We start from the raw sequence: 26,621 nt of genomic DNA, 5'->3' as shown, positions 1-26,621 counted from the left end.
AATTATGAATACAAAGGGTTTCTGTTTAAATTTCCTTTATTGTTCTATGAGAAACAACAGCAGCAACAACAATAAAAAAGGAAAATAAATTTACCCAGATCACTGACCGTGACTTTTTCTCAGATTCTATTTGTTCTCTGCATCATAAATTCCTGGGGGTTGGTTTTTGGAGCACAATTTATTTTACAATACTGGAGCATTAACATCAGGTAGCAGCAAATACAAAATGCAATACCCATCTATTTAAAACTCACATAATGAGAAATGTCTTTTGAAAATGGTAACACACACACAGTAGGAGACAGAGATCAGTTGATAAAAATGTTTTAGACAATCAAAACTCTCATCCCATCATCATCGACCGCAACAAAAACAGCTGTAACGTGCGTCGTGTGGATACACTTTACATTCCCAAAGACGACTGTCACTTCATAGAATATATCTAAAGTAGTCACATTCTGGAAGGCGGAGAAATCTTCAGATTTAACTCTACAATTTAAACATTTATATAAATATTTCACTTAAAATAACCAAAACATTAAGAACAGCAGCAACATGGGTTTTTAAAATTATATTACAGTAGTTTGTTCACATAATGTGTATAATTTTGTAGCTCTTTCGTTATTAATATCATCTCATACAATTTAGAAATTCCAAGGTCCTGGTCTCATCACCAAATAACTTAGACTGTAGATTCTATAAATACTATCCAAAGAATAATTATAAAACACAGACAGCAGAACATTCTCCGGACCAGAAGGAATCATGCCAAAAGGTTTTAGGGGCGGAGTAGGTTGGAAGGCGTGCACAGATTCTACAGGATTCCCGAGGCAAAAGCTGTTGTGACCAGCTCCCTGCAAGGTTGGGCACTGAGTCTGAGAAATGTGCCTGGGGGTGGGGAAGAGAAGGTGCTGCCCCCTCTTCATGGTTCCATGTGTTTGAATATGGAATTAGACTGATTAATAACTGGCAAATTTCTCAATAACAAGGAACAGAATCATTCCCCATCAGAGGCAAGACACCGGATCACGAGGCGGACATCTATTTTTCAGCATTTGCATTTACTCTGATGACCAAAGGCATAAAACCCCAGATTTCAGCAGCACCTAGTGTGCTCCAGCCTGCATGACAGGGAGGCACTTCCACCCCTCTTCCTAGTCTAAGCCGCCGGGCCAACTTGCCAATCCCACTGGGTTAGGAAGAACCCCTGGTGCGGTGAATGGAGTTTCTTCATACTTAGATTTGGCTACAGAAATTGCTCCTGCATTTGTGGTTTCTTTTAATACTTCAAAGGTTTTTCAGAAAAGGTAAATGGTTAAGTCTCACAATGGTGTTGGATCTACGTTAGCCTTATTCTAAGACTGTTCTCTGACATTTAAATAGTTTGTCCCTATTTTAAAAACACTTCATACACTATTCAAGTGATTCTCACACACACACACACACACACACACACACACCCCTTGTAAAGAAACCAGGCTAGGCAGCCAAGTGCTCAGTCCGAAGCCCAGGAAAGCGACAGCTAGCCACAGCCACACACAGTGGCGGCCTGGGAAGGAGTTCTGCAGGACTCAGCTCTACCCAACAGTTCCTTATTTTTAAGAACAAGGACTTCATAATCATTGTTTTCTGAAGAATAAAGTCATTTGAAGGGGGCAGGAAAAAGGAAGAAAGAAAAATGAGTTCAAAAGAGGAAAGGGAGACAATGAATGGTGCCACTTGGCAGTTGCTATCACAAACTTCAAAACAAGCAAAGTCCATTTCACAGACATTTAGGTCGCAGACGTTTTAAAAAGTACGTGACTACTTCAGTCTTCCAAGGAGTCTCACACTGGATGGATTACTGTGGAATCAGCAGACTTTCGTTTTGTGAAACTGACACGTAACGATGATCTAAGAACTGGATGACCCAGGTTCTGTGTTCTGGAACATAATACCTTGAGTATTAATCAGTTCTCATTTTTAATCAGTAAATGTGCTTTAAAGAGAGAGCTGAATTAAAAAGGAGGCCGTCACGACCCCGTTGTGTAACATGATGCCACAGTCATATAAATAAATCCCTTTGTTCCTCTTCCGGCACCGTGTGTCCAGATCCCCCCGCTTACCCCCACCGCCTCCCGACATTCAGACACCGACCGCCACACCCGCAGAGTCTCCCGACCCTGAACTGAACAGGTGAGGCACCCAACGGTAACTTATGCTTTGGCAAGCAGGAAACTGGAAAATTCTTTGAGCTCTTTCTGAGGTAGTGAAGTCTTTCCTTCTAATATTCTACTGGTTAGAAAAAGTTGAGCAGGTTGAATTACAAGGCAAGTGGAGTGCTGGTCACTGAACTTAACTGTTGTTCTGAAACGGGTGGTTTATAGGGGTGATTGCCTCACATCCAAATCTCCTTCCACTGGACCCTGGTGCTTCCGTGGAGAGCTTAGGATATTAAGGTTGCTGTAGGAGCAGGGCAAGACGCAGACCCCTGAGGGCATTGTGTAACTCACTAAAGCTTGGATTTAATCGCCGCCTATTTCTAAAAAAGTACCCGGCATACATTAGGAGCTCAATAAATATCTGATGACTCTTTAAGATTGCTGATTTAGCTCTGTGAGATTACAGGCAGAAACAAAAGAAAGTACTCAACCAACTGCAGGCTAATCGTCACCCAAGGCTAGGTCACCTTCCCTTGTGCGTGCAATCTCGGACACCTTTCAAACGAGGAGAAGGGTAAGCTCAGCTGGTCGTGGACGCGGCAGAGTCTACAACGGCGTAGTAGCTCCACCTTGTTTCCATCATGACTTTATCATGTTGTGACCGTGGGATTTTTACCCATAAATAACTTTGTTGAAGACAAAGTGATCCACTCTCTCTGCTGTTCTTCAAGTTTTTCTGCCAAGCATTTAATCAAGACAGGGTCCACCTTAGAATCAAATTTATTAGCAAACCAATGTCCATCCTTGATAAGCCACCTTAATTCAGCTGCTCCAAAGATACACACACTTCGGAGGTGAGAGCCCGTACAGCTGGGATAGAAAAGGCCTTCGTGATAATTCCACTTGACAAGGCGAGTCTTACTCTGTAGGTCAGACACATCCTGGGCGGACCGAGAAATCTCCCCAGGTACTCCTGGCACCCGAATTAAGGTAGCCCAAAAGTGCTCATCAGGCGAGTATGTGTCTTCAGACCAGGCAAAAAAGTCTTTAACGAGGGTGCTGTTGAAAACATACTTAACAAATGCTCGACTTAAAACAAAATAAGCGCTGCCAACAAATATCTCAATGTTATGAGGGGGCGCTTCTTTGGAGACGTTTGTCCTGACCGGTAGCTTCACGTACTCATAAGGCACCTGTCTGAGTTCATGGTGATAAGTGAATCTTTCCACTTTACTGTTAGTGGGCTTCGCTGTCTCTAACATATTTGCTCCATTGAGTTTCTTCAGCTCTGACACTAATTCAAAGTTTGACTTCAAAGGAAAGTCTTGCCCACACAGGTTGATAACATATTTCCATTTAACTGAAGACTTGAGAAGGTCTGACAAACAATTTAAATCAGCTTGGAGTCTGGAAATGTGGGCATATTGCACAGTCTCTAATTTGGAAGCAATGAAAATATTGGAGAAGCACTTAGCTAAATTGTTCATGGCAACTTTGAAGGTGTCAGGCGACTTCAGGTCGTAATGGATGCAGTAGATATTGTGCTGGTTGTATATAGTGTGGATCAGCCTTTCAACCATAATTGCATCTTTGTGAACAACCAAAGAATAGGCTATTGGGAAGCTTTTCTCCTCTCTTGAAACAAGCTTTTGATGGTACCTTCTTAGGGTCTGATAAATGTCACAATCGCTGGTCATTGCCACAACATCTTCATCATCCAAGTCGATGATGTCTCTTCTTCTTATTTCCAGGGTCTTGCCAATTTCCAAAGGCTCCTGCTCATAGACGCCCGAACAGCTGACTTCATACTGGACTTCATCCTTCATGTGGGCATATCTGTTCCTCACAAAAGGGGAGGTGCTCAGGGAGTATTCGACCAAGTAAATGCCTCTCTGAGGGAAGAGGAGTCTTCCTACATTTAGAAGCTTCAGCAAGGAGAGCAGCCACAGGGTTAAAAACAGGATGAAAACTTTCTGCTGTAGGGGGTATTTAAAACAACATCTGAATATCTTCATTCTGTAAGAGGCAAAAAGGAATAATTCAGTTGAAATCAGTTCAATTCAACCAAAGTCCCCTGGGTACCTACCCCATGCTGCTGGAATGCTGGGCTCAAAGATGAATTAAACAAAGTTCTCGCCCTTAGAGTATCCAGAAAAAAGGAAAGGAAACTATGTAGAATGGTGGTGTTTTGTGGTATTCTGTTAACTATCTAATTTTGGGAGATGTTGCCTACCAAATAGAATGGAAAATAAACTACAAAAAATATAGGTTCTATTTAATTTTATATTGTCTGCTTGGCATATCTGGGGAGAGAGTACTGTGGTTTGCACAGAGGTCTAGAGAAATGGATGTCACTAAGGGATCTTTGGAGATGCAAATGGCCCACCTGAGACTAACAGAAATATCCATCTTGATTCTACCTTCAGATCCTGAGTAGGTCTATGTCTGAAGCCAGACGGGGAAAACCCAGTGCATCCTACTGCTGCTATGGACTGAGTGTATCCCTTCCAAAATGCGTATGTTTAAGCCCTAGATGTGATGGTATTTGGAGGTGGGGTCTTTGGGTCACAAAGGTGATTAGGGCAATGAGGGTGGAACCCTCATGAATGGGATTAGTGCCTTCCTAAGGGGAGAGCGAAGAGAGCTCCCTCATCCCTTCCACCAAGTGAGGACATAGCAAGAAGTCTGCAGTCTGCACCTGGTAGAGGGCCTTCCCCAGAACCCCATTATTCTGATCTCGGACTTGCAGCCTCCAGAACTGCAAGAAATACTTCTCTGTTGTTTACAAGCCATTCCGTCTATGGTATTTTGTTACGGCAGCCTGCAGAGACTAAGACTACCTTCAGAAATAAGAGCAGTGGGCAGACACCCCAAGGATCTATACTAGGTATCAGAGACTGTAAAATTTTGTAAAGATCATACAAATTTGGTAATCTCACCCATTCCTTTACTTTTTACTTTGTTAGCCTCCATTTCCTCGCAGGGTTTATAGCAGTGTGACCCTCGAGGTGAGGAAAACACGACTCTCATGGAGGGCGGGGGAGAAAAACCACCGGGGGGGGGGGGCCGACAGGAACAATCTCCCAGTCTCAAATGTGCCCACCCAGGAGAGCGCAGGTGTGCAAGGGAGGAGTGTGCACAAGAAGGCTCCCTGCAGTGCTATTCGTTCAGGCTAATGATTGAAAAGCACGAAACCATCCTTCCACAGGGGTGGATTAATTACACCCACACTAGGTGAAAAATTCTGAGACAAATCCCGATGTGCCCACGTGGAACAATTCCCACAACACATTGTGAACTGGAGATAAGCAAAATGCAGAATCGTGTGTAGGGTGCTCACGTGCGTCAAAAAAGACTATACACACGGGTGTCCACGCACAAAGAGCACACACTGGCGAAGCTTTCCTGTCTCTGGAGTTGTCACAACTACTCAGCTCTGCTGTTGTAGTGGGAAAGCTGCTACCAGGCAGTGTGTGAGTGAGTGGGCAAGGCGGTGTTCCAATAAAACTTTATTTACAAAACCAGAAAACTGGCCGAATCTGGCACACAGGCCAGAATTTCCTGGAGGTTGTTGTATAGACTCGACACAGGGAACAGGAGTTCTTTGCAATGCAGGGTGGGAGAAAACTGAGGATTAGGAGAAGGATTTACTTATCACTGAATAGCCTTTTGAGCTACTTGAACTTAAACAATGATTATATTAGGTAGAAGCAGCCTAATAAGGGAGAGGGCATGGATGTGCTTATTTTGGGAGCAGCAGGAGGTGGGGATCCAGGGAGTACCACCCCAAGGTTTGAGGATAGGAGGGTTGGCTGAGCTCCTAGGGCTGTTTCAAGGAGGTCTGAATGTTGCAAACTGGGGAGATCTGAGGAGCCCATATGCAATTTCCTAACACACCCCAATAAGTCTTAGATGACAATGTAAACTTGTGCCCGTTTCCTCAGAATTGGCAAGAACTGTTTGAACCGGATTTATTTTGGAAGATTGTACAGCTCTGCTGGGAATGGCGTACACTCATTCACCTTCATCCGAATCACGTTCCCTTCAAGACACCTTATGGACAGCGAGCCGTCCTGCAGAATCCGTGTCCTCTCCGGCCACATCCCAGTGGCTCCCCTGTGGGTCTCCCCGGGGTCCTGCTGCCAGCTCACTGCTCTTTTCATCCCACCCTTCCTGGGTCTTCAACTTCCATGCACGTGTCGTCGACAGCTTTATCTCCAACCCTCACCTCTTGCCCAAGGTTCCAAAGTGAACACCCAGCTGTCTGATGGACTTGTCCATCAGAGGTCTTACAGGTGCTCAGCTTCAACGAGTCCAGAGCTGAACCTGACATCTCCACCTCTCCTGTGTCTTCTGGCTCAATTTATAGTGAGACCATCCACTCGATGACCCAAGCTGGAGACTCGAGGGCCATCCGACTCCTCCATTGTCCCCATACCCACGTCAACAAGACACCTCACAAACACACCTCAAATCCATGCTTTCTTCTCCATGCCTGCTACTAGGTCCAGACAACCTCTTTGCTGAACTAGAACCCAGGCTGAGGGAATCCCACTTGGGCTCATGGCTGAGACCCTTGGCAGGTCTCAGCCTTCGGCTCCTCCAGAGCAGACTGAACAGGGTTCTGTCCACTCAGTCTCAAGGCCAAAGGTGCTGCCAGTTGTTGGAAAGTGTGGGAAGATTGACTCAATGAACAAGGAGACACAAACTACAACCCTGGAAACCTGTGCACACATTTAGAAATTAGGGGTTTTGATAAAATAAACTTAGAAGACTTATCAATCCCAAGTCAATCAGTCTTGTCATTGTCCTAATTCATGCTAATTAGGCATAAATTGGAAACAACTTGCATAAATGGCTAGAATTAGAATGAATTTTACCCAAAGTGAATTTTTGTGTTTTCTTTTCTTATTCTACTGGCCCATGGAATCTCAGTGAGCATCAGTGAATAGTTCCCCGATAGCGCAGTGATAAAGTGAGAAGATCTCCCATTTCTAAAGAGGTTTACAGCGTCTTCTAGAGCTGTCATGTCATTTATGATGTACCATTTAATTATCATCTTCACACTTACATAAAAAGGCGAAGGCTGGCTCCTGGTCCCATCACCCTCTCCCGGGGCCTCCTGCATCCACGCTTCCCTTGCACCTTCCTGAGAACAGGCTGCCTGGAGCACTCACTTCTTTGTGTGTGTGTCTGTGTGTGTTTGTGTGTGTTTTATTTTTTTAATTTAATTTTTATTGTTATTCAATTACAGTTGTATGCCTTTTCTCCCCATCCCTCCACCCCACCCCAGCTGAATCCACCTCCCTCCCCCGCCTCCACCCTCCCTCTTGATTTTGTCCATGTGTCCTTTATAGTAGGAGGGGGGCACCTTGTCTGTCTGTGGGTTAATCTTTGACATCAGGGGAAAGAAGCAGCCCTAACATGCCACTCTGTCCCAAGTGAAAGTAAAGCCCCTGCCCAGAAATTCATTTTATGGAACAAGCATTCCTCTCCCCAAGTTAGAAGAGGGACCGGTACAGGGTGAGCTTTTGTCAAATCCTGAAAGGGGCTGTTGACCTCTTCCCTTCCGGGAGAAGTCAGCAGGTCATCCCCGGCTCTGAAGCCTGCAGGAGATTAGAGATCTAATTCGGCTCCTCTTTGGGACACCACGGCCCCTCCCAGCAGGGCCTGTGGTCTGCTTAAAGAACACCCAGCAGCAGCTTCAGGGGCCAGGAGCTGCAGGGGGCAGAGGGGAGCTGGGCACAGCCACCTGCCTGTTGTGGCACTACCTCCCTTCCCTGCCACCCACAGCCCAGGCCTGAGGAAACCCCAGGGCACCAGGTTTGGAGAGATGAAGGGGAACTCCTGAGGCCTGACACAGCTCTGACTAGAGGGGGCTGGTCTGAGGCTGCCAGTCTTGCTGGCCCTGCAGTTCCTAGGAGACAGGGCACTAAAGCCACCTTCTGCAAACACTCCACCCGGCTCTTTCCTTCTTAAAGGCTCTGTCTTAAAGGCTGGGGAACAAGAAGCAGGCAGGTGTTTTCCTGCCCTGAAGTAGTCTTATAATTACAGTACCAATAATTTCCCCTCCATGGGAGAAGGGTATTTCTCGGCCCATGTGCCCAGGCAGAGAAGAAGGCCTAACCTGCAGTGGAGTTTATCCCCACGTGGGCCCAGGAGCCTAGCGATGATGGCAGAACTGAGAAGGAAGTAATGGCACAGTTTGATCACCAGAGCTCAGCTGAAATGGGGCCTATTTGGATAATTCAATAAACACCCGACAGGATGTGGAATGAAGCCTTTGCCCCAGCCCTAGCAGGTGCTGTTTACAGCCTTAAAGGAAACAGCAGACACACAAAGGTACACCCAGCTAAGTGGTTATAATTGCATTCAGGGCTAAATGGCCACGGCCATTAGCAGCTCCTCCATGGGGGGCAGCTCCTCCGTGAACCCTCCTTAAGTCAGTAATTTCGAGGTCAGGGCGTATCAACAGAGTGCATGCATCCCTTCCCAGGGAAGGGAGGGGGTGGTAAACCTTGAACAGGAGCAAGGAGACTGGAAGAAAAGTACTGACTGTCTGGCTTGGGCACCAAGAAGGAGAGACCCACAGGCCATATTTGCCGATTAGGTGGCCTCAGTGCTCTCCAGTCCCTCCCTGCACACCTGCAATTCTTTCTGGCAACCACCACAGGTGGCGGGTACAGGGGGGCACTTGGAAGAGAGGAAGGAAAGAAGCTGTGTGGGCTTCAGGATGCCAGACCTGGGCTTGCGTCCCTGGAGAAACACTTAGTAGCTCAACACTTAGCTGTGACATGGATCAAACTAACCTCCGAAGCCTGGCTTTTTCTATCTCAGAATGGGGATTAGATCCCCTGCCCCCAGCTGCTGTGAGGGCTCAGGAGACCCTGTCTGTGACGAGGGTCACCCCACAAAGATGCTCAGCACACGTGAACAGGCCTTTCTTTCCTGTGCCCTGCTTGCCTGACTCCAAATCATGGGGGATGTGCTGATCTTGTGTGTGTGTGTTTTTATGAAAAAATCCACTAGATAATTTTATGCAAACAATGTTAAGGAAATAACTTTTACTTTTCTGACCAAAGTGAGAGATGGAAATGTTTTAAAGGAAGGAGAAAGTTCTGGAGAGCTAAGAGCTCACTCGGGAGCTGGGTGGGAAAGGAGGAAGCCACACAGGTTCCTGCAAACACTGGGGCTTCAGCTCAGGGGAGGCCCCTGTACCCCACTCAGGAATGGCCCATCAAGACCCGGGACCCTGGACAAGTTCCTCAACTTCTCCACACCTCTGTATCCTCATTGGTAAAAGGACGGTACTGCCAGTAACTGCCTAAGGAATTTTGAGGCTAAAGGAGGCGAAGCAGGCCAAGTCCATGTCATGACCGCCTGGTAAATGCCAGCTGTGGCTTTGTCCCAAATGTCATTATTGTCCTCATCCCCATCACCTCCACCCTCAAACCCAGATACTACTATCCACCCCCTTTTTTAAAGATCTTGCCCAGACTTTTGGCTTATTGTCTTATTCTTCAACATACTTTCCATTCTCCCCAACAGTCTCAATATAAATTCAATATTTTAGAATTAATAATGCCTGAATACCCCATGTAATGTTTATTAATCTAATAATATCATTATTATAATGCAGAATCCTTCAACACGGAGTGGAGACTTGGGACACTGTTCTAAATACTCAGAATTGAAGGATTCAACCCCTTAACAGATCAGTGAGGCAGGTACCACCTTTCATCTTCGTACAAGACAGGACACTGAGGCCCAAGGGGATTAAGAAATTGCCCAAGGCTATAGGGCTATAAAGTGTTTTAGTCAGAACTTGAACCTGGAGGGTTTGCTCCAGCGATGTGCTCTTAACCCTTTAGCCAATAGTGTCTCTTGGAATTAAAGAAAAAAATATGTCTCCCACAACAGTTTGGGTCCTTGACTAAAATTTCTCATTACTCTGCCTTATCTAACCGTCCTAAAGCTGGAACAGAAATGAATGGCGAAGCAGGTTTGAAGTCCTGAGCCCTTCCACCCTGCTCATTTAAGGGCTTATTTATTTACATGGTAAGCCAGCCTAGAGGAATGCCAGGTGAGGAACACCCTCTGGTCCTGCAGTCAGCAGCGGGGCACCCCTGTGCTAAGGAAGAGCTGAGGCAATCTCCCAGCAGAGGGGGAAAGGAAAGGAAAGCTCGTCCTAAGAAATTCGTCATCCCTGCCTTGTCTCACATTCCATCACTGCTTACGTGCGGACTCACTCGTTCGCAGTGACCAGTGACGCAAGTGGCAGTCTGTGAGAACTGCTAATTATTTTAGAAAACTCGGTGAAATCCCTGTCTGTGTGGAGACTATTTCCTTTGTGGGCCACCTTTAACTTCTTAAACTTTGTATCATTATATGTCAGTGTGAAAAACAGGATTTGAAGAGTTTATTGATTTAGAAGTGTCAACGTTTTCTTGCTAAAGTCTTGCAAAGAAGAATCATCACTGCAGAACACTAATAAGAACATGAGCTCATTAAAAAGAAACAAACCCTGATCTAGTTGAATAAGCTAAGGTCCTTCTACTGTATGTAGCTCCTTGATTTCAATAAAGCCTTTGATTCTCTTTGATGACACGCTCATCACTGAACCCGGAGAAAATTCCGGAGGACTAGCAAGCAGGAGGCTGACTCAGCCGAGGTGAATTTCCTCACCACCCCCTGCAGCCCACGCAGAGTCTCCGAAGGCGCTGGGAGGCAGGTTTCTTGCCCAGATGTAGAGGAGAGGTTGCAATGGCAAACAGTTCTCCGACCATGAGCGGAAACAGCAGCAGACAAAACACAAGAACGGCGCGGCAGGGTCAGCAAACTGGGAACAAGCAGTCCTTCAATATTAAGAGGGGACAGTTTTAAAAAGGAAAATGTGTGTCATTCTTTTGCTTATAAAAGTAAACACTTTCATTAAATAAAAAGAAAAGTCAGAAAAGTCTCAAGAGGAAAACGAAGCTCCCCAGCAATCCGCCACCCTGGGCAACGCCACTCCCTGGATGGCGTGTCCTTCCAGACCGGTCTCGATGCACCTTTCGCTGGCTTGCTTTTTAACAAGAAGTCTCACGATGCAGCACCGTCTCGTGTTTCTTTCACTTCATAAAATACTGTGAACAAGTCCTATTCTAAACTGGGTCTTTAAGTTGGTACCAGGTAAATGATTTCAAGCAGAGGTCAACATACTTTTCCTTTTTTAATAAAGATTGTATTTATCTTTAGAGAGAGGGGAAAGGAAGGAGAAAGAGAGGGAGAGAAACATCGATGTGTGGTTGCCTCTTGTGCACCCCCATCTAGGGACCTGCCCTGCAACCCAGGCATGTGCCCTGACTGGGAATCAAACCAGCGACCCTTTGGTTTGCAGGCTGGCGCTCAATCCGTTGAGCCACACCAGCCAGGGGTCAACATAATTTTGTATAGGAAGAAAATATTTAAATAATAGCATTTATGTTTCTGGGCCTTCTCTGCCAAAGCTTAATTCATAAATCCAAAATTTTAAAATGGACAAGGACTTTAATGGTGATTGAATCCAAATTCCTCCTCCTCTAAATGAGGAAACAGACTGAGCCAGCATTTAATAGCATTCCATTCTTGGGATGCTTTCCCCATCACATACATGTTTGTATATCCAACTACCCCCCCAGGGGTTGGACCACAGGGCAGGGGACTTCCACTCCCCATATCCAGGCCCCTCATGGTGGCATTCTGTCAGGCCTGGCTCCACTGTCCCCTCCCCTTAGATGGTTCTGGCCAAAGTCAACACAAATCTTCATGCTGCCCAAGTCACTGGCCACATACCTGTCCCCTCCTCGTGGTTTACACCGAGCACTAGAACTATTTTGCATTATTTTATTTACTCTATTCAATAAACCTATGAGGAAGGTACTATCATTATCCTCATTTTTCAAATTAGGAAATTGAGTCACAGAGGATAGACAGTATGTGAAGGAGCCAGGATTTTCAATTATGGCCCAATTTTAGAGCCTACACTTATAACCACGATGTAAGGCCTCTCCAGTCTCTCCGCAGTAGTGAGGCCCATCCAGAACGCATTTTGAATCCACCCAGCCTTTCTACTCCAAAAGGAACCTCTCCAATCCAAGCCAGCATCAACTCTCGCCTGCTGGTGAAATAAGCTCCTCACTAGCTTCCTTTGCTTCTGTCTAATCCATTCTCTGTATGGCAGCCAAAAGGACCTTTTAAACATATAAATCAGATTACCACCACCCCTCCACCCCGCCAGTGCAGCTCCCTACACTCAAAACCCTCCACTGGGGTTTCATTGCACTTAGAATAAAATCAGGACTTCTTTCCATGGCCACGAGGCCCTGCCACTTCCTGTCCCTGCCCTCCTCTCCAACTTCATGTTATTCCGTTCACTGCACTCGAAGCAACACCAGCCTTCGAAAATGTCCTAGAACACCAGTCTCTTTCTTGTCTCAGGACCTTTGCACCGCTGCCCCCATGTTTAGGCCATCTCCCCCGGGGCCTAGCCTGACTGGACCCTCCATATCTCTCAATGTAGGAGAAAATCCTTTCCTGGGGTCCTCGTTGACCACCCTTCTCGAATCTCTCGACTACCAAAGCCCTCGTTTGCTCCTAGCACTCACCACAGCAGCAGTTCCTCTGTTAGCGGGACGGGCCTTGTTCCTGCTCTGCCCCGGCCCCACGTCCCCGCCTACCAGGCGCAGGGTAGTTGCTCAGTGCGACAAAGTCAGATGACCCAAGTTCTAGTCTGGGCTCCGCCATCAAAAATTCCTCAAGTGACCCTGGCAAGTCATTTAATCTTGGGCAAGTCTTTATTTTCCATGTGTTAAATGTGGAATGGTTTTCCTATCCCACAATGCTATTGTGAAGTCCTGTGACCCAGTCTATGGGGGAAAAGAAACCAAACAACTTTGGTATGCAAATTTGGGGTACTAGGACCTCTGTAAGAGAGATGATTTCTTGGGAAAACTGGGAGTCAATACATCGTAGTCTACTTTTATTTTGCTGAAATAGTGCCTGGATTACTCCCTTCTTTCTGATGTGCTATCTGTTCTTCACTATCTGACAACATTCTTTTTTGTTAATGTCTGTTGCATATATTGTTCCTGAAGACATACACTTGTTTTGGATTTTCAAAGACAGGAAGATAGTTATTCTGGTTAAACTTTAAAGTTTTTTCTCCCCAAGTCTGCTCAATAGCTTATGAAAGATTGATAGTCAAACAATTCCTTTAAAGACATCCAAGAGAGCAGTGCAACTAGTTTTGTGCAGAGTTACAGCCCGCTAAGGAGCTTCTGTAACCCTACGCGCTGCAGGAGCTACAGACCTTCCCCTACACCTAGTGTTCTTAGGGGCAATTTTCCAGATGGTACGAAACTGCAGTGGCCCGTCCTAGCATCCCTGTTCAGCCAAGCTAGCCCTAAGGGCCACGTAACAAATGGTACTGAGGATTCTGCAGCAACGTGAGGACAAGTATGGCTAATTCCATATTTTATACTGCCAAAATTAATTCCTCAAAGGTTACACAGAGCTCCAGAGGCGTGGCAACTCCAATTTCCCCCTGGACGTTGGAAACAGAATCTCTTGCCCGTGACTGCATCACAGAGGCAGCAGCTGTGGATCACGGCAGCCGTGGCGTAAGGCCAGGCCACACTCTCATGACTGGATTCGACACACTCCGTTCCCAGTCAGTGCTAAGCCAGCAGGGCAGCTCCTGTGTTTGCTGTGTTCTGCCAGCATGGTGGGGAGTGGGGCTGGAGACGTCAGTGTGCTTCCGTACTTCCCCTACAATATTCAAGACGGGCAACCCTGGCACGATGCCACCATTTAGGAAAGGCCTGTATTTTTTGGTTTAAAATGTACACATTGTCCTGAAAGCCCGTGTGCATATAGATACAATAAAGTTAAGATCCAGGAACTTAAAATTAAGTTAAACAGGTGGGGAAAATATCTGCAGTGCTCAGGAAAATTCTGCTGAAACAGGAATTTCAAAAGCAGTGATTTCTTGTCAACTGTCTTGCCAAAAGTCAATTCCAGACATGACTCCAGGGAGCTCTCCAGTTGGCGTCTCCTACGGGGATGCATTCTATCAACAGCTCTACCTACAGGGGCAGGTCTCAACATGGAGGTTTTATTTTAGGTTAATGGAATTAAAAAGTGGAACGATTGTTTAGTTAAAAACTAAGCATCTACGCAAACATATGCCGACTGCATAGGACACAATGGGCAGAAGCAGGCCCCTCAGACCTGCATGTGCACGATAACGCTGCAGTCCTCAGGACGGCGTGGCGCCGCGCTGGGCAGACAGAGGGCAGGGGGTGGGACTCAGGAACAGACCTGGCAGGGAAGGGTTTTACATACGGCTGTGGTAGCAATGGCCAGTCGCCTTCCAACATCCATCCTTCCTCTATTTTTTAGTAAGAAAACTCCTCCATTGTTGGTAGCAGAAACGGGCCCCTCTAAAAGTCCCTTTCCCCAGTCTCCATTATAAAGCATCAGTCTATGAAATATAATGTCAGTTCCTGGGGAAGTTCTTTAAAGGAACCTGATTTGGGGGGAAGTATGCCACTTTGTTACCCTTTCCCCTTTGTCCACCTTCCTTTCTGGAACTCTGACATGATGGCCAGCATTGCAGCAGCCATCCTGGAACCATGAAGAACAGGTCAAGAGAACATCAGAAACCTCATCCCCCAAACCTTCAAACCACTGAACCACCAGCAGCAAATGCCCCACTCTGCATTCTTGTCATATGAGAAAAATAAGCCCCTTATGTGTTTAAGCCACGTTGCAAAGATATACTTTGAAAGATGACCATGTGAAAAGAGTAATGCTTAAAACATACACGCACAATTAAACTTAAACTTAAGCCAGGCTTAACTATCTACTTATACAAAGGAAAAATCCCAAATATAGCTAAGTGCAACATTATGTCTCAGATGATGCTTAATGTCTCATCCATCTGCATTTAGGAGCTTATAGAGGTTTTAGGTAAACATCTGAAGGACAGCGGACTCCAAGATTTACCAAATTAACTCCAACATTGGCATGAACTGTGCAGCCTGCCTCAGGTACGCACGCCTCAGCTCACAGCAACCCCCATCCCCTTTTACCTGGTTCTGGCTACAAGCAGGGAGTAGGCCACGTAATTTCTGAAAGTCACCTCACAGATGAGCAGCCTCCTTGAGAGCTTGTTGTAACAAGCTTGTTACATATCAAGAAAAAGATATCAGAACAACTCACAGGGTGAGCCATGTTGAATAGTTGTGAGTCACTCCCTCATTCCTCTCCTCCCTGCCACACGCCGGCCTCCTCCACCTCAAACTTTGTGTACCACAGAACGGGTTTGTAATTTAAAGCCGATGCCTTTGAATTTAAGTCCCAACAGCACACAGGAGCTGTCACCAATCTCTTTAGCCTCAGCCTCCTCGTCTGTGTGGAAGAATGCCCAGGGCGCTGACTCACGTGTTCGCTGTGATGGCAGAGCTCAGGCATGGCCGAATTCTGGCAGGAGGAGCAGGCTGGCACACAGGCCGCACGATGGTGAGGGGTGGAAAGCACTTAGAAACAGCCAGAGAAGGAGCGTGGAGTGTCACAGAGTGGGGACTGTTATGCCAACAGGGACTGGACTTCATCATCAACACCAGCTCCTGCACCCAGAGATCACCTTCCCGAGGCCGCCACGGGGTCTCACTGGGCAGGGGGACATGCAGAAGCCTCATTGAAGCCTTTGGCTTTCTCAAGGTCAAGGGGGAAGTCAGATGGGTGCCCACTACACTATTCTTACAGCTTTTTCTGCAGGTTTTAAAATTTTCAAAAATAGAAGGTTTTCTTGTTTGTTTGCAGGTTTTTAAAAAGGATTTTAGTTATTTAATTTTAGAGACAGGGGAAGAGAGGGAGAGAAACATCAATGTGTGGTTGCCTCTTGTGCACCCCCTACTGAGGACCTGGCCTGCAACCCAGGCATGTACCTGACTGGGAATCCAACCAGCAACACTTTGGTTCCCAGGGCGGAACTCAATCCACTGAGCCACACCAGCCAGGGTTCAGTAGCACAGTTTTAGACACCTTTTTGGGTCTGGGGTCACTGCTGTCCTGTCTCTGGAATGTACACTTTGCATTAGCTGCTTAACTTCTTTGTTTTAGAAATAACTTTTCTTTTATTGTTCCGTAATTGTGAATTAGGTGATCATAAAAACATGTTTCTATTATTTTATTGTGGTAAAACATACCACACATATATAACATAAAAATGTGCAACTTTAATCATTTTCATGTGTGCAGTTCAGTGCCATTAAGTACACTCACAGTTTTACAGCCATTACTACCACCCACCCACAGAACTTTTTCTTCCTCCCCCACTGACACTCAGGGCCCGACACACCGACTTCCACTGCCCCTCCCCCGGCCCTGGCATCCGCCCTTCTACTTTCTCATTATCTGAATTTGACCGCTGTAGGAACCTCGTACAGAAGGAATCAGACAAGGCTTGTCTTTTCCTGCCTGGCCTATTTGACTTAACACAATGTCTTCCAGTTTCATTCATTTTCTTCCTTTTAAGGCTGCATAATATTCCATTGTATGTATCCACATTTTGTTTATCCGCCTGTCCATGGACATGCACCGATTGCTCCCATCTTTTGGCTACTGTGAATAATTCTGCTGTGGACACGGATGTACAAATATCCATCCCCGTCCCTGCCCTCACTTCTTTTGGGTGTATGTCCCATGCATGTGTCTATATACATACATATACACACACGTGTCACACATGCGGCACATGTATGTGTGTGTGGCATGTGTGTATGTGTCTTTATTCTCATATATCCTACTTCTATCCCCCTTCAATTGGTTGTCTGCCCACCCACCCAGCCAACGTGTACTGTGTGCCTGCCGGGTGCCAGGCAGACACTACATTAGATCCTGGGGAGATACAACTAGAAACTGGGCTGCCCGGGGGAATGCAGAGAGGCACAGTGAGGTGTTGCGCAGCCTGAACACAATCTCAAGAAAGCCCCGTCATTTTGTTACATTTAAATTTTATTGTAGAGACAGTTTCCGAGAAAAGGTAAGTCACTAGCTAGCACTTGGAAATGTTTCTTTTTATTCAGGGATTTTCCTGCCATAGTGTTGACTTTATGTTCCCCCCTTCTTAGGCTCTCTCCCGTGGTTGCCCATCCCTTCCTCCAGCTCCACCGCCTCCACATCATTCTACTAGCATTTTGTCACGACCTAGTCTTTCCAGCCAAGTGTGTCTGCCTGGTGTGCCGTCCTACTCCTCGATCCCCACCCATCTGACACTGCATCTGTCCGCCTCTGCCTGCCTCAGAGTGGGGGGAGGGCAGAAAGGCCAAAGGAAGAGAGAACCTGGTGGGAGATGGGCAGACAGAGCCTCTCCTTGTCGTACCCAGGTGGAATGTGGGGGTGCGGAGAAAGGAAGCAACAGTGCAAATATTCCAAATATGCCACAGCGACACAGAGGAGCAGAAGGTGAGAAATCTGGGCAAACCAGGAGCCGCACCGAGACTGTTCTTCCTGGCCCTGGGCACAGCTGCCCACCCTCTTGTCGTCCGGGTTAGCGGCTTTGTCATGGGCTGTCGAGATCTCGAGATGACCGGGAGAAATGCCAGGGTATACAGAGCCTCCAGAAACAGATCCCACCTCTCCAACAGCAGAGAGGCCGACTGTCCCATCTGGGCGCAGGAAGCCCTGCTCCAAGGGGACAACCTTGTCTATGCTCCCCTTAACTAGATTAGAAAACAACAAAAGGGGACCAAGGAAGAATGAAAGCAAATGAAGAGCTAGAAGTACCGAGCATTCATGGACGTTTACTTGAGATTACAAAGAGCTCCATTAGCACCAGGCACTTACTCTCTCGCTGGCTGCGCTGGGGGAGAACATCACATCACGTAAGAGGTTCAGTAGCATCTTGGGAGGAGGAAAGCAGTCTTGGATGGTTTGGAGATTTTTGCAATTTGGTTTCAGGCTGGTCTTTCAATGCAGGGGAAGGGAGGAAGAAGGTCTGAGTAGGGTTAGATAAGGATCAAAAATAACAGTGTAGAATTCCAGGCACTTCTTCATGCTCCAGCAACCCTGGCTAAACGCATTCTTGCCATGAAGTTGTTTTGCTTTTGCCTTTTGAAACTTTTTTCTTTCTGGTGTAATTACATTATCTAATTGTACTCCTTTAAGAATCATGTGTGACAGATCGCTGTCAGACGTGTGAAAAGATGCTCAGCCTCATTAACTACAAGGTAAATGCAAATCAAAACCACAATGAGATACTACTTCACACCTGTTAGAATGGCTACTATCAATAACACAAGTAGGAATAACACAGGAAATAACAAGTAGTGGCCAGGATGTGGAGAAAAAAGAACCTTGTACACTGCTGGGGGGGGATGTAAAACTGGTGTAGACACTATGGAAAACAGCATGGAGGTTCCTCAAAAAATTGAGAAAAGAACTATCATGTGACCCAGCAATCCCTCTTCTGGGTATCTACCTAAAAAACTGGAAACAGTTATTCCCAAAGATATATGCACCCCCATATTCCCTGCAGCATTGTTCACAGTATGCAAGACTTGGAAACAACCCAAGTGTCCTCCAGCGGATGACTGAAAAAATGAGAGGTGGTACATATAGACAATGGAATATTACTCGGCCATAAAAATGGTGAAACTTTCCATCTGCGACAACATGGATGCATTTTGAGAGTATATAGTAAGTAAAATAAGGCAGACAGAAACAGATGAGAACCATACGATTTCACTCAGATGTGGGATATAAAACAGAAAGCAACAAATGAACGCACAAAATGAACTCACAAACACAGATCACAGTACAGTGGTTACCAGAGGGCAGAGGGGACCCAGGAGGATGAAGAAAGTAAAGGGCGTCAAATATATGGCGAGGGAAGGAGACTAAACTCTGGATGGTGAGCACACCATGTAATATATAGATGTTGTTATAACTCATGCTACCCCAATAAGTTTAATTTTAAAAATTCTAAAAATAAAAAAGAATCATGTATGAGCAAAATTTTACAATAAAACATGAAATAACTTCACTCTTGGCTAAAAACGGACTTGATTGCAAAACTGATGCATTCCGGAGCTTAAGGGAGGAGGGTGTGCAGGGAAGCGGAGGAATGAGGAGACCCAATTTTTACTTCCTATTATTTCCTATTGAAACTTCTGAACTGTGTCCCCTGGCGGTATAAACCTAAGAGGGAGAGTCAAGCGATCATCACCAACGGCTCCTGGTGACACGCTGTAGGGGCCATTGTGAGAGACGCGGAGGATGGAGTTAGAAAACAGCGCCCCCCCAGGGAGGAGTGGCGTGAGGGAGCACTGCAGGACAGTGGTCGTTTCCACGGGGACCATGACGGGCGTGAGAACCACGGCCCCATGAGGCCCACAGGGACTACAAAAGATGCCAAGTTCTCAAGCTTCATTAACTGTGGGGGAAGGCCTCTGATAAAAAATACTCATATCATTAATTCCTCAGGCCAGGACATCAGCGGCCAAAGCGGCAGAGGACATAAGGGTTTCTATGAAAAAGGACGGAAATAGGACCCAGACAGATCTGGACAGACTTGGACCTAGTAAGACAGAACTTAAGAGAGGTAAAGACTAACACGCAGCTCCAAGAAATTCACTGCGCTTGTACCGGATGGAGAAACGTGGTTTGACAGGAACGTCTGTACAGAACAGCTCTGTGTTTTGGCTGACTGTACGTTTGGAGTGTCACTGTTTGGTAGGACACGGCCAGATTTTTTTAAAGGCAGCATAATCAAACCCAAAGCAAATCAATCTCATGCTGTGAGAACCACAGGGCTGCCGCACGTCAGAGCCTAAAGGGGTCTTAGAAAGCATCTTCTACCCGTTCAGCCCTCGGGATGGAGGAAGGGATGGGTTTGTGTCTGGGTACGGCCTTCTACAAGGATACTGACTGATGGAAGTGAAGCGGCACAGTGAGAAGCTAGTGACCACAAGAAAGAAATAAAAGGTTAAGACCAAAGAAGTGAAAACTAGAAGAACCAAAGCTGACTCCAAATATTGAAACACGGGTTGCTGGGCCCAGAGGTCCTGATTCAGCATATCTGGTGGTCTCAGAAGTTGCTTTTCACGGGTGCAAATTACCATAGTAAGTGCCCAGAGGATGCTGATGCATCTGGTCCAGGGACCACACTGAGAACTGCTGCTCTAAGAAAACAAAATTATAGTTTTTAATTTTTTAAAATATGTGTGTGTGTGTCACACACACACACATATATTCCAAGTTTTTACCAAGACTCGATGGCCTATTTCCCAGTAAGTCCAATTTAGAGACAATTTATTGGTTTTAAAACCCACACATTGGTATTTAAGTTTATGCTTGAAAGTTCTACCTTTACTTTCTGACCCTTAGTGTTTCTTATTAGTTCAGCTTCACAAAGCAGACTTCTGTTTCTGCTTCTGCTTCATTTTCTGGCATTTTATGTAACAGTTTCTCTCTGGTCTTCTTTCACTTTTCCTGTATTTTTCTATTATGTTCAGCAGAACAAGCTTCATTACACATTAAGATGTGACCTGCTTTTATCAAATGGTATCTGGCTGCCCACATCTTCTATAATAGTAAATATTGATCCAGTCCTTTCCCCAAGGCCCACACTAAGCCCATGTGCCCAGGGGCCCTTTAGGTTTTGAAGCAGCTGCATTTAATTCCTGATTAATTTTATTTGATCTCATGTATTTAAAGCTTCAGACTTTAGGAAATTTACCAGCAGATGGAAATGCATATAAAATGACATGCAAAGCAATGCAAATTAATACAAAACATACATCTCTAAATTGCTTAGGAAAAGTCTGTGTGACTTGACACCAATGTCTGCTTTGCTTCTCTGCACTCTGGCGAGCGTCACCAGATCCTTTCATTACAGTTACTTTCATACAGCACCCAGCGCCTGACACTTGTGGACGTGCAGAGGAGAAGACCTCTGCGCATGAGTCAGACAAAGGGGATCCTGACCTTGGCTTTGCCACTGTTTGGCTCTTATGACTTGGACAGGTTCTCAGAATTCTCTAGGTCTCAGATGCTACATCTGGAAGTGATGGAAACGACATCATCACAATAAATCCACCAGCACTGAGGCTTACTGGGTGCTCACGGGGTTCCAGGCACGATGCACGCACCGCGCATACATTGTGCACACAAGACGCGTGCACACATGGGGCACCCATGGTGTGTACAAGCACTCCTCACGAGAGTCCACAAGAAGGCACCACACAGCAGGTATCTCTTAGGTGTGGTGCCACTTAAGAGACCAGGAAACCAAGTCAGAAAGGCCAGGAAACTTGTTTAAGGTCATAAGCTAGCAAGTGGCAGGGCCACCGGAACCAGGGCCACCGCAGTGTCACTCCGGGGGCCTCTCTTAGTCACACTGCAGCGCTGCTCTCTGATTTCCATCTACGCTTCTCCTAATCATTCAATTTGCATATCTATGAAGTAAAACTTCACATTTCAAAAGACTGTTTTAGTAAGACGTTGATAGTTTGTTATATGAGTTTGATAGCAAAATGCCAGAACGATGAGATTTTTACATAATATTTCGAAGAGTGGGAGGGGCTGTGGATACCCTGTATGTTCACCCTCTCTTTCCCATTCATTCATTCTATTCAAAGACCAATAGGAAGAGGCTCTCATCTTAAAAAAGCCAGCCCTCTGTCCCATTCATTCAAGGAGCAGCTTCCAGGGAAGTAAGCGTGCCTGTCCCCACCCCACCACTGTACACACAGGAACATACCAGGCGGTGCTCATTCCCGCTACAGCTTCGGTGGAGATCCAGCACCCCCCTGCTTTTCCTCCCACTTCTCCCCGTGAAGACAGGAGCTCTTTGCCAGGTCCACACCCCTCCCTCAACCTACCGCAGCAGTAAAGTAATAGCCCAATACTGGTGGCCCCCCAGCTCACTGGAGGGTAATCTCGGGCCTGATCTATCCAGATACTTACTACTGTTTTTTGCCATGGATAATACGCTCCCATGTATAATGCGCACCCATGTTGTTGGGCCAAACATTTGGGAAAAAAATCTTTTGTTTTCATTTTTAAATTCAATTATTTATTTATTTATGTTTAGAAACAAAACAGACAATAGTATTCCAGGGTATTATTTTGCATATGGATATCATCATTGCTTTGTAGAGACACACTTTAATTAAATAAATAAAAGAAGTAAAGGCATTTATACAGATACAGAGTTAGTACTACCCATGTGTCATGAGCATCCTTTACTTTTCCCTCAAAAATTTGGGCAAAAACGTGTGCATTATACATGGCAAAATACGGTAAGTATTTCTTCTACTCAGGAGCCTAGAGAGCAGCTCAGACCCCACAAAACCAAACTTGTCTTTTCTCCCCAAATCCTCCCCCTCCACTGCTCCCTCCTCCGTAAATGGCAGAGCCATCCACCCAAGTGCTCAAGCCCCAGCTTAGTGGGAGTCACTCTGCACTCTCACACCCTACACAAAACTCGTCACCAGGGCACTCCGGGGTCTGCCTTGAGTCCACCCACTTGTGTCATCCCCAAGGCCACTGCCTCTGCCTGGACCACCAGGCCCCTCACAGCCCTCAGCAGGCCCTGCCCCAACTTTAAGGGCTCCTCAGGTCCATTCTCCACACAGCCCCTGGAGCTTTGTTTTGTCGCAATTTAAATCTCACCAATATACTTTCAGATGTGAAACAGCCCTGAGGATCAATTCCACAAAATGACCCAAAGACCTGGCATCATCTAGTCCTGGTACCTGCTGACCTCACCTGGTGCCATTCTCCCCTCAGGTCCTGCTGGACCTGGAACAAGGCCTGTTCTCCTCTCCTCTGTCTTAGGGCACACCCTCCCCTGGGGTGGACATACTCCCCCTTTTCTCCTCCTCCTCCCTCTACTTAGTTTATGCAGCTCCCATTCATCCTTCAGGTTCCACCTTAAATCTCCCCAAGAAGGCCTCTTGCCCTCACCCCAGCAGTCTGTGCTCCCACAGCACCCAGTATGACCCGGCACACAGTAAGTGCTCAACAAACCTGGGTTGATGAAGTGACTTTTCATCATTGCATTTGATAATCTTATTGCCTTCTTCCTGCTTCCAGCCTAAGAAGGAAATTCGTTGAAGCTGACCTAGTTTTACTTCCAGTCTGTGGCACTATAGTCAGCCCCAGGTCCCCAGCCATGGTCCCAGCACTAGCAGCCCCACTAGTGGGTGACGTTCATGGGAAAGAGAGCAGAAACTGGGTACTCTCTGTAAGGTGTCTGTCTGCCCCCGGCCCCATGACCAAGTTCATGCAAAGTTAGTTTCATAACTATTTCTTGCCTGCCTATCCTGGCATGGTGCCATCAAGTGCCAACTTCGACTAATTGCCCAATTATGCCATTCACCCCTAGACACTATCTCTCTGCAGACTATGTGGCATTTAGCAAGTAACTTTAGCAAGAGGTAAGTAACATTTGCCTCTCGAAGGACCCAGTTCAAGTGAAAACCTGGAGGGAACACTTCTTCCTCAGTCCCACAGGAAACACTTTGCAGTCCTTCCCAGAAACAGTCAGTGCCGCACAACCTGGTTCTTCCGCTGTGGCTATTGTTTCTCTGCAAATCCAAGTTCAGTATGATTCAACAGCCTGTTAATTGGTCATTTCTCACAGAGAAAAGGGCCTTAGAAAGTGCAGCATACAAACTGCTCTCCTGCTCCATTGACTTTCAAAGGTCTTACTTCCTCAAGACACGATCCACACACTGTAGACAAGGACCGGCTCTAGAATGTATTCGCTGGGTGGTTTCACAGTAAGGGCTTGTTTTCTGCACATAAGATCAAAAGGGGTGACGTCTACGCCTACCAAACCGCGCGAACACTTAAATTATCTACCCCAACTCCCTTAATATTCTGGTTTGTTGCTTTTCAATTTTGAGGATGAGAAGAGGAAAAGACCAGGCCCTCAAGGCTAACGCCACCTCTCCCACAGCCTAGCCAGAGTGCAGTGCACAAGGTTCTCCAGCTACCACGACGTGGAAAACCTCCCCCAGGTCGGAAAGCGCAGTTCTTAAATTAACAAAACAATACCGCCCACTCGCGCCGTTAGCCTAAGTTTAGACGGTAAACTGACTCCAGAGTCCACACCTCTTCACTCCGACCTCCGGGGGCTCCGAGCCCGCCAGGAGAGGCGCCGCCGCTTCGCAGGAGGACGATTCCCGGCCAGCTCCGCCGCACCCACACTTGGCCTTAGAAAGTGCAGAAGATGGTCCCTGCGGAGGCCGCGGCGGGGAGGTCAGTCCCGCAGGCTCCGATGCCCAAACTATTAAGAGACACGCCACCCCCACCACACCACCGCGTCCTATAGGGAAAGCCGAGGAAGCCGCCCGTTCCCGCACGCGCCGCCTCCGTCTCCCGCCCACTCGCCTCCAGCCCCCAGGGCCCCGGACGCCCAGGTCTTGGGTGGGGTGGCCGGGCCTCGCAGGTCCAAGGCTGGAGGGTGAGTCCAGAAAAACAGGAGTGGGGACCTCGACCGTCAGCTCCCCTCACCTGGGTGGGGGTGTGGGTGGGCCCTCGGCCCGGGAGGACCAACACAGCGGGACCCCGGCCCGGGAAAGGGCGCCAACCGGCAGCCACTTTTTCACCGCTGTGGGCGAGTCCCGGGAAAACCCAGGGACGCGCCCAGCGACCCCGGGCCTCTCCGCCCCCGAGCCCGGGGTGCGGACCCGCACCTGCGTCTCCCGGGACGCCCCGGCGCGGACACGTGCCGGCTGCCCCGCAGCCTGCAACGCTCTTACCCAGCGCTGGCTTCAGGGAACTTTCCAGCGTCCGGCCGCCGCGCAGGGCCCCGAAGTTGCTGCGCACGGCGGAGTCGCCCACCCAGCCCCTGACTCCATCCCCGCCCGCCGGGTGCCTGCGCCGGCCCCGTGCGACACCCGCAGGCCCGCGGGCGCGGGTCCAGGCCGGGGGCAGCCCACAGTCCCGAGGCGACTCTCCCGGCCCACCCCACCCCCAGCCCCTAGAGGCTCGCGGCGCCCGAGTTTTCTCCGGCTGGAAAGCGAGAGTCGCGAGGAGAAGGTCTGGGCGTCCCGGCCACCCAGCACCTGGGACAGGAGCTCTGGACCCGCCACCGCGGGACAGCCCCACACCTCCGGCTCCGGCGTCCCTCGCCGGCCTGCGTGGCCAAGTCGACTTACGAAAGGGAGCGGCGCAGCCCCGAACGCCAGGTCCCCGAGGCTGCACAAGGCGCCCTTGCGGGGGCCGCGAGCTGCGCTCCGGCCTCCCGGCCCCTCTGCGGCGGCGGCTTCCTCCCGCCTCCTCTCCCTTCGCCACTTCGGCGGCGCGCCCTGCGAGGGAGTTGCTCTCCCTCGGCCGGGGGTGGGAGAGCGCCGAGCGGCCCCCGTGACGTGGAGGGGAAAGGAGGAGCGCCGCTGCGGCGCTCCCGCAGAGGGAGCTCCCGGCCCCTGCACTCCGGGATCCCGGCTCCGCGCGCGGGGCAAACTTCCCAGGCGCGCGCGGCGCGCTCTGCTCTGGCCCAGCCGCCGCTGCCCTGAGGGTCATCCAGGTTCCCTTCCCTGCCCGCGGCAGATAGGCCAGAAATCCCAGGTCTGGAGAGCTAAGTGACTTGCCCCAAGTCGCTCAGAGGGCGGTGACAAAGCAAACTCACCTCCGCGTCTCCCCGCTTCCCTCCGAAGGCCAGCCTCCGCGAGGCTCTGGCTTTGCAGGACTCGCCCACTCTCATGGGTAAGATGCGGACAGTGTCCTACGCAGCCTGGGGACATGTCATCTAGGAGCTGCGTGGGAAGGTGGAGCTTTATGTCCAATAAATAGAGTACAAAGTTGTTTTTCAATCAGTGCCTACATGCCAGGTAGACACGAAAGCTTCCTCTTTAACCCCAAGTCGGGGTGAGGGTGGCGGGCCGTGCGGACGCGGTATCCGGTCCCAAGCCTGCTCACCCAAAAACTGCATGAAAGCAAGCACACACCTACTTAGCCAGCTGGGCAATATCTACGACTCTGCCTTTGTAGCGGCTTCTTGTGACTGTGCTAACTTCACGAAGTGGAGGCTCTGCGTTGTGCTCCCAATCGCCGCACTTGCAGGCGACTCCCGCGGCGCTCCTTTCCTTTCCGGGCCTGAGCTCCTAGGGCCTGCCTCCTGCGGCAGGGAGCGCACCAGAAAGTCCCGGCTGGTTTCTTCTTTCCTGCTCTGCCCGTCCACGTTGACTGAGGGCCTGCTGCGTGCCTGGCTGATCGGTAGGGAGATGGGTAGGACCGCGTAGAACCGGTTAGGAGCCCCGCAAGGGATCCCATACTTCTTGTTCCTAGGATCTAGAGTCTGCCCACGGTAATGGAGACTCTGAGACTACACTGCCTTTTAAAAAGTTCCCTTTGATCGGATGGAGCAAGTAACATCCATTTTTCAAACTTATTATCAAGCAAATGGCTAGTTTTGCGGTCATCTTTCTCCCAGTGAGAGCTCCT

General features: G+C 48.1%; 1 protein-coding gene across 4 annotated transcripts; it reads right to left on the bottom strand.

Annotated features, from left to right (window-relative positions):
* On the bottom strand, window positions 1–26,217 carry GCNT4 (glucosaminyl (N-acetyl) transferase 4). 4 transcript variants are annotated; one of them, XM_045197933.2, is made up of 2 exons: window positions 25,807–26,217; window positions 1–4,157 (listed from the first exon to the last, which is right to left on the bottom strand). In XM_045197933.2, exon 2 carries the CDS (start codon window positions 4,154–4,156, stop codon window positions 2,792–2,794), a length of 1,365 nt encoding a protein of 454 aa, XP_045053868.1. In that variant the 5' UTR covers window position 4,157; window positions 25,807–26,217; the 3' UTR covers window positions 1–2,791. The 4 variants fall into 4 exon arrangements, with proteins under 4 accessions (XP_045053868.1, XP_053768518.1, XP_053768510.1 ...); XM_053912543.1 differs by lacking the exon at window positions 25,807–26,217 and adding an exon at window positions 25,289–25,539; XM_053912535.1 differs by lacking the exon at window positions 25,807–26,217 and adding an exon at window positions 25,337–25,538.
* Between the last annotated feature and the right edge of the window lie 404 nt (window positions 26,218–26,621).

Source organism: Desmodus rotundus, chromosome 1 (assembly GCF_022682495.2).
Source record: "Desmodus rotundus isolate HL8 chromosome 1, HLdesRot8A.1, whole genome shotgun sequence".
NCBI classification, from domain to species: domain Eukaryota; kingdom Metazoa; phylum Chordata; class Mammalia; order Chiroptera; family Phyllostomidae; genus Desmodus; species Desmodus rotundus.
The sequence above is the reverse complement of the archived record's forward strand: the minus strand, read 5'-3'. Positions and strand labels throughout refer to the sequence as shown.

Bases quoted from the DNA above. Each gene is read 5' to 3' on its own strand.
- GCNT4 (XM_045197933.2), bottom strand. From the start codon at position 4,156: ATGAAGATATTCAGATGTTGTTTTAAATACCCCCTACAGCAGAAAGTT.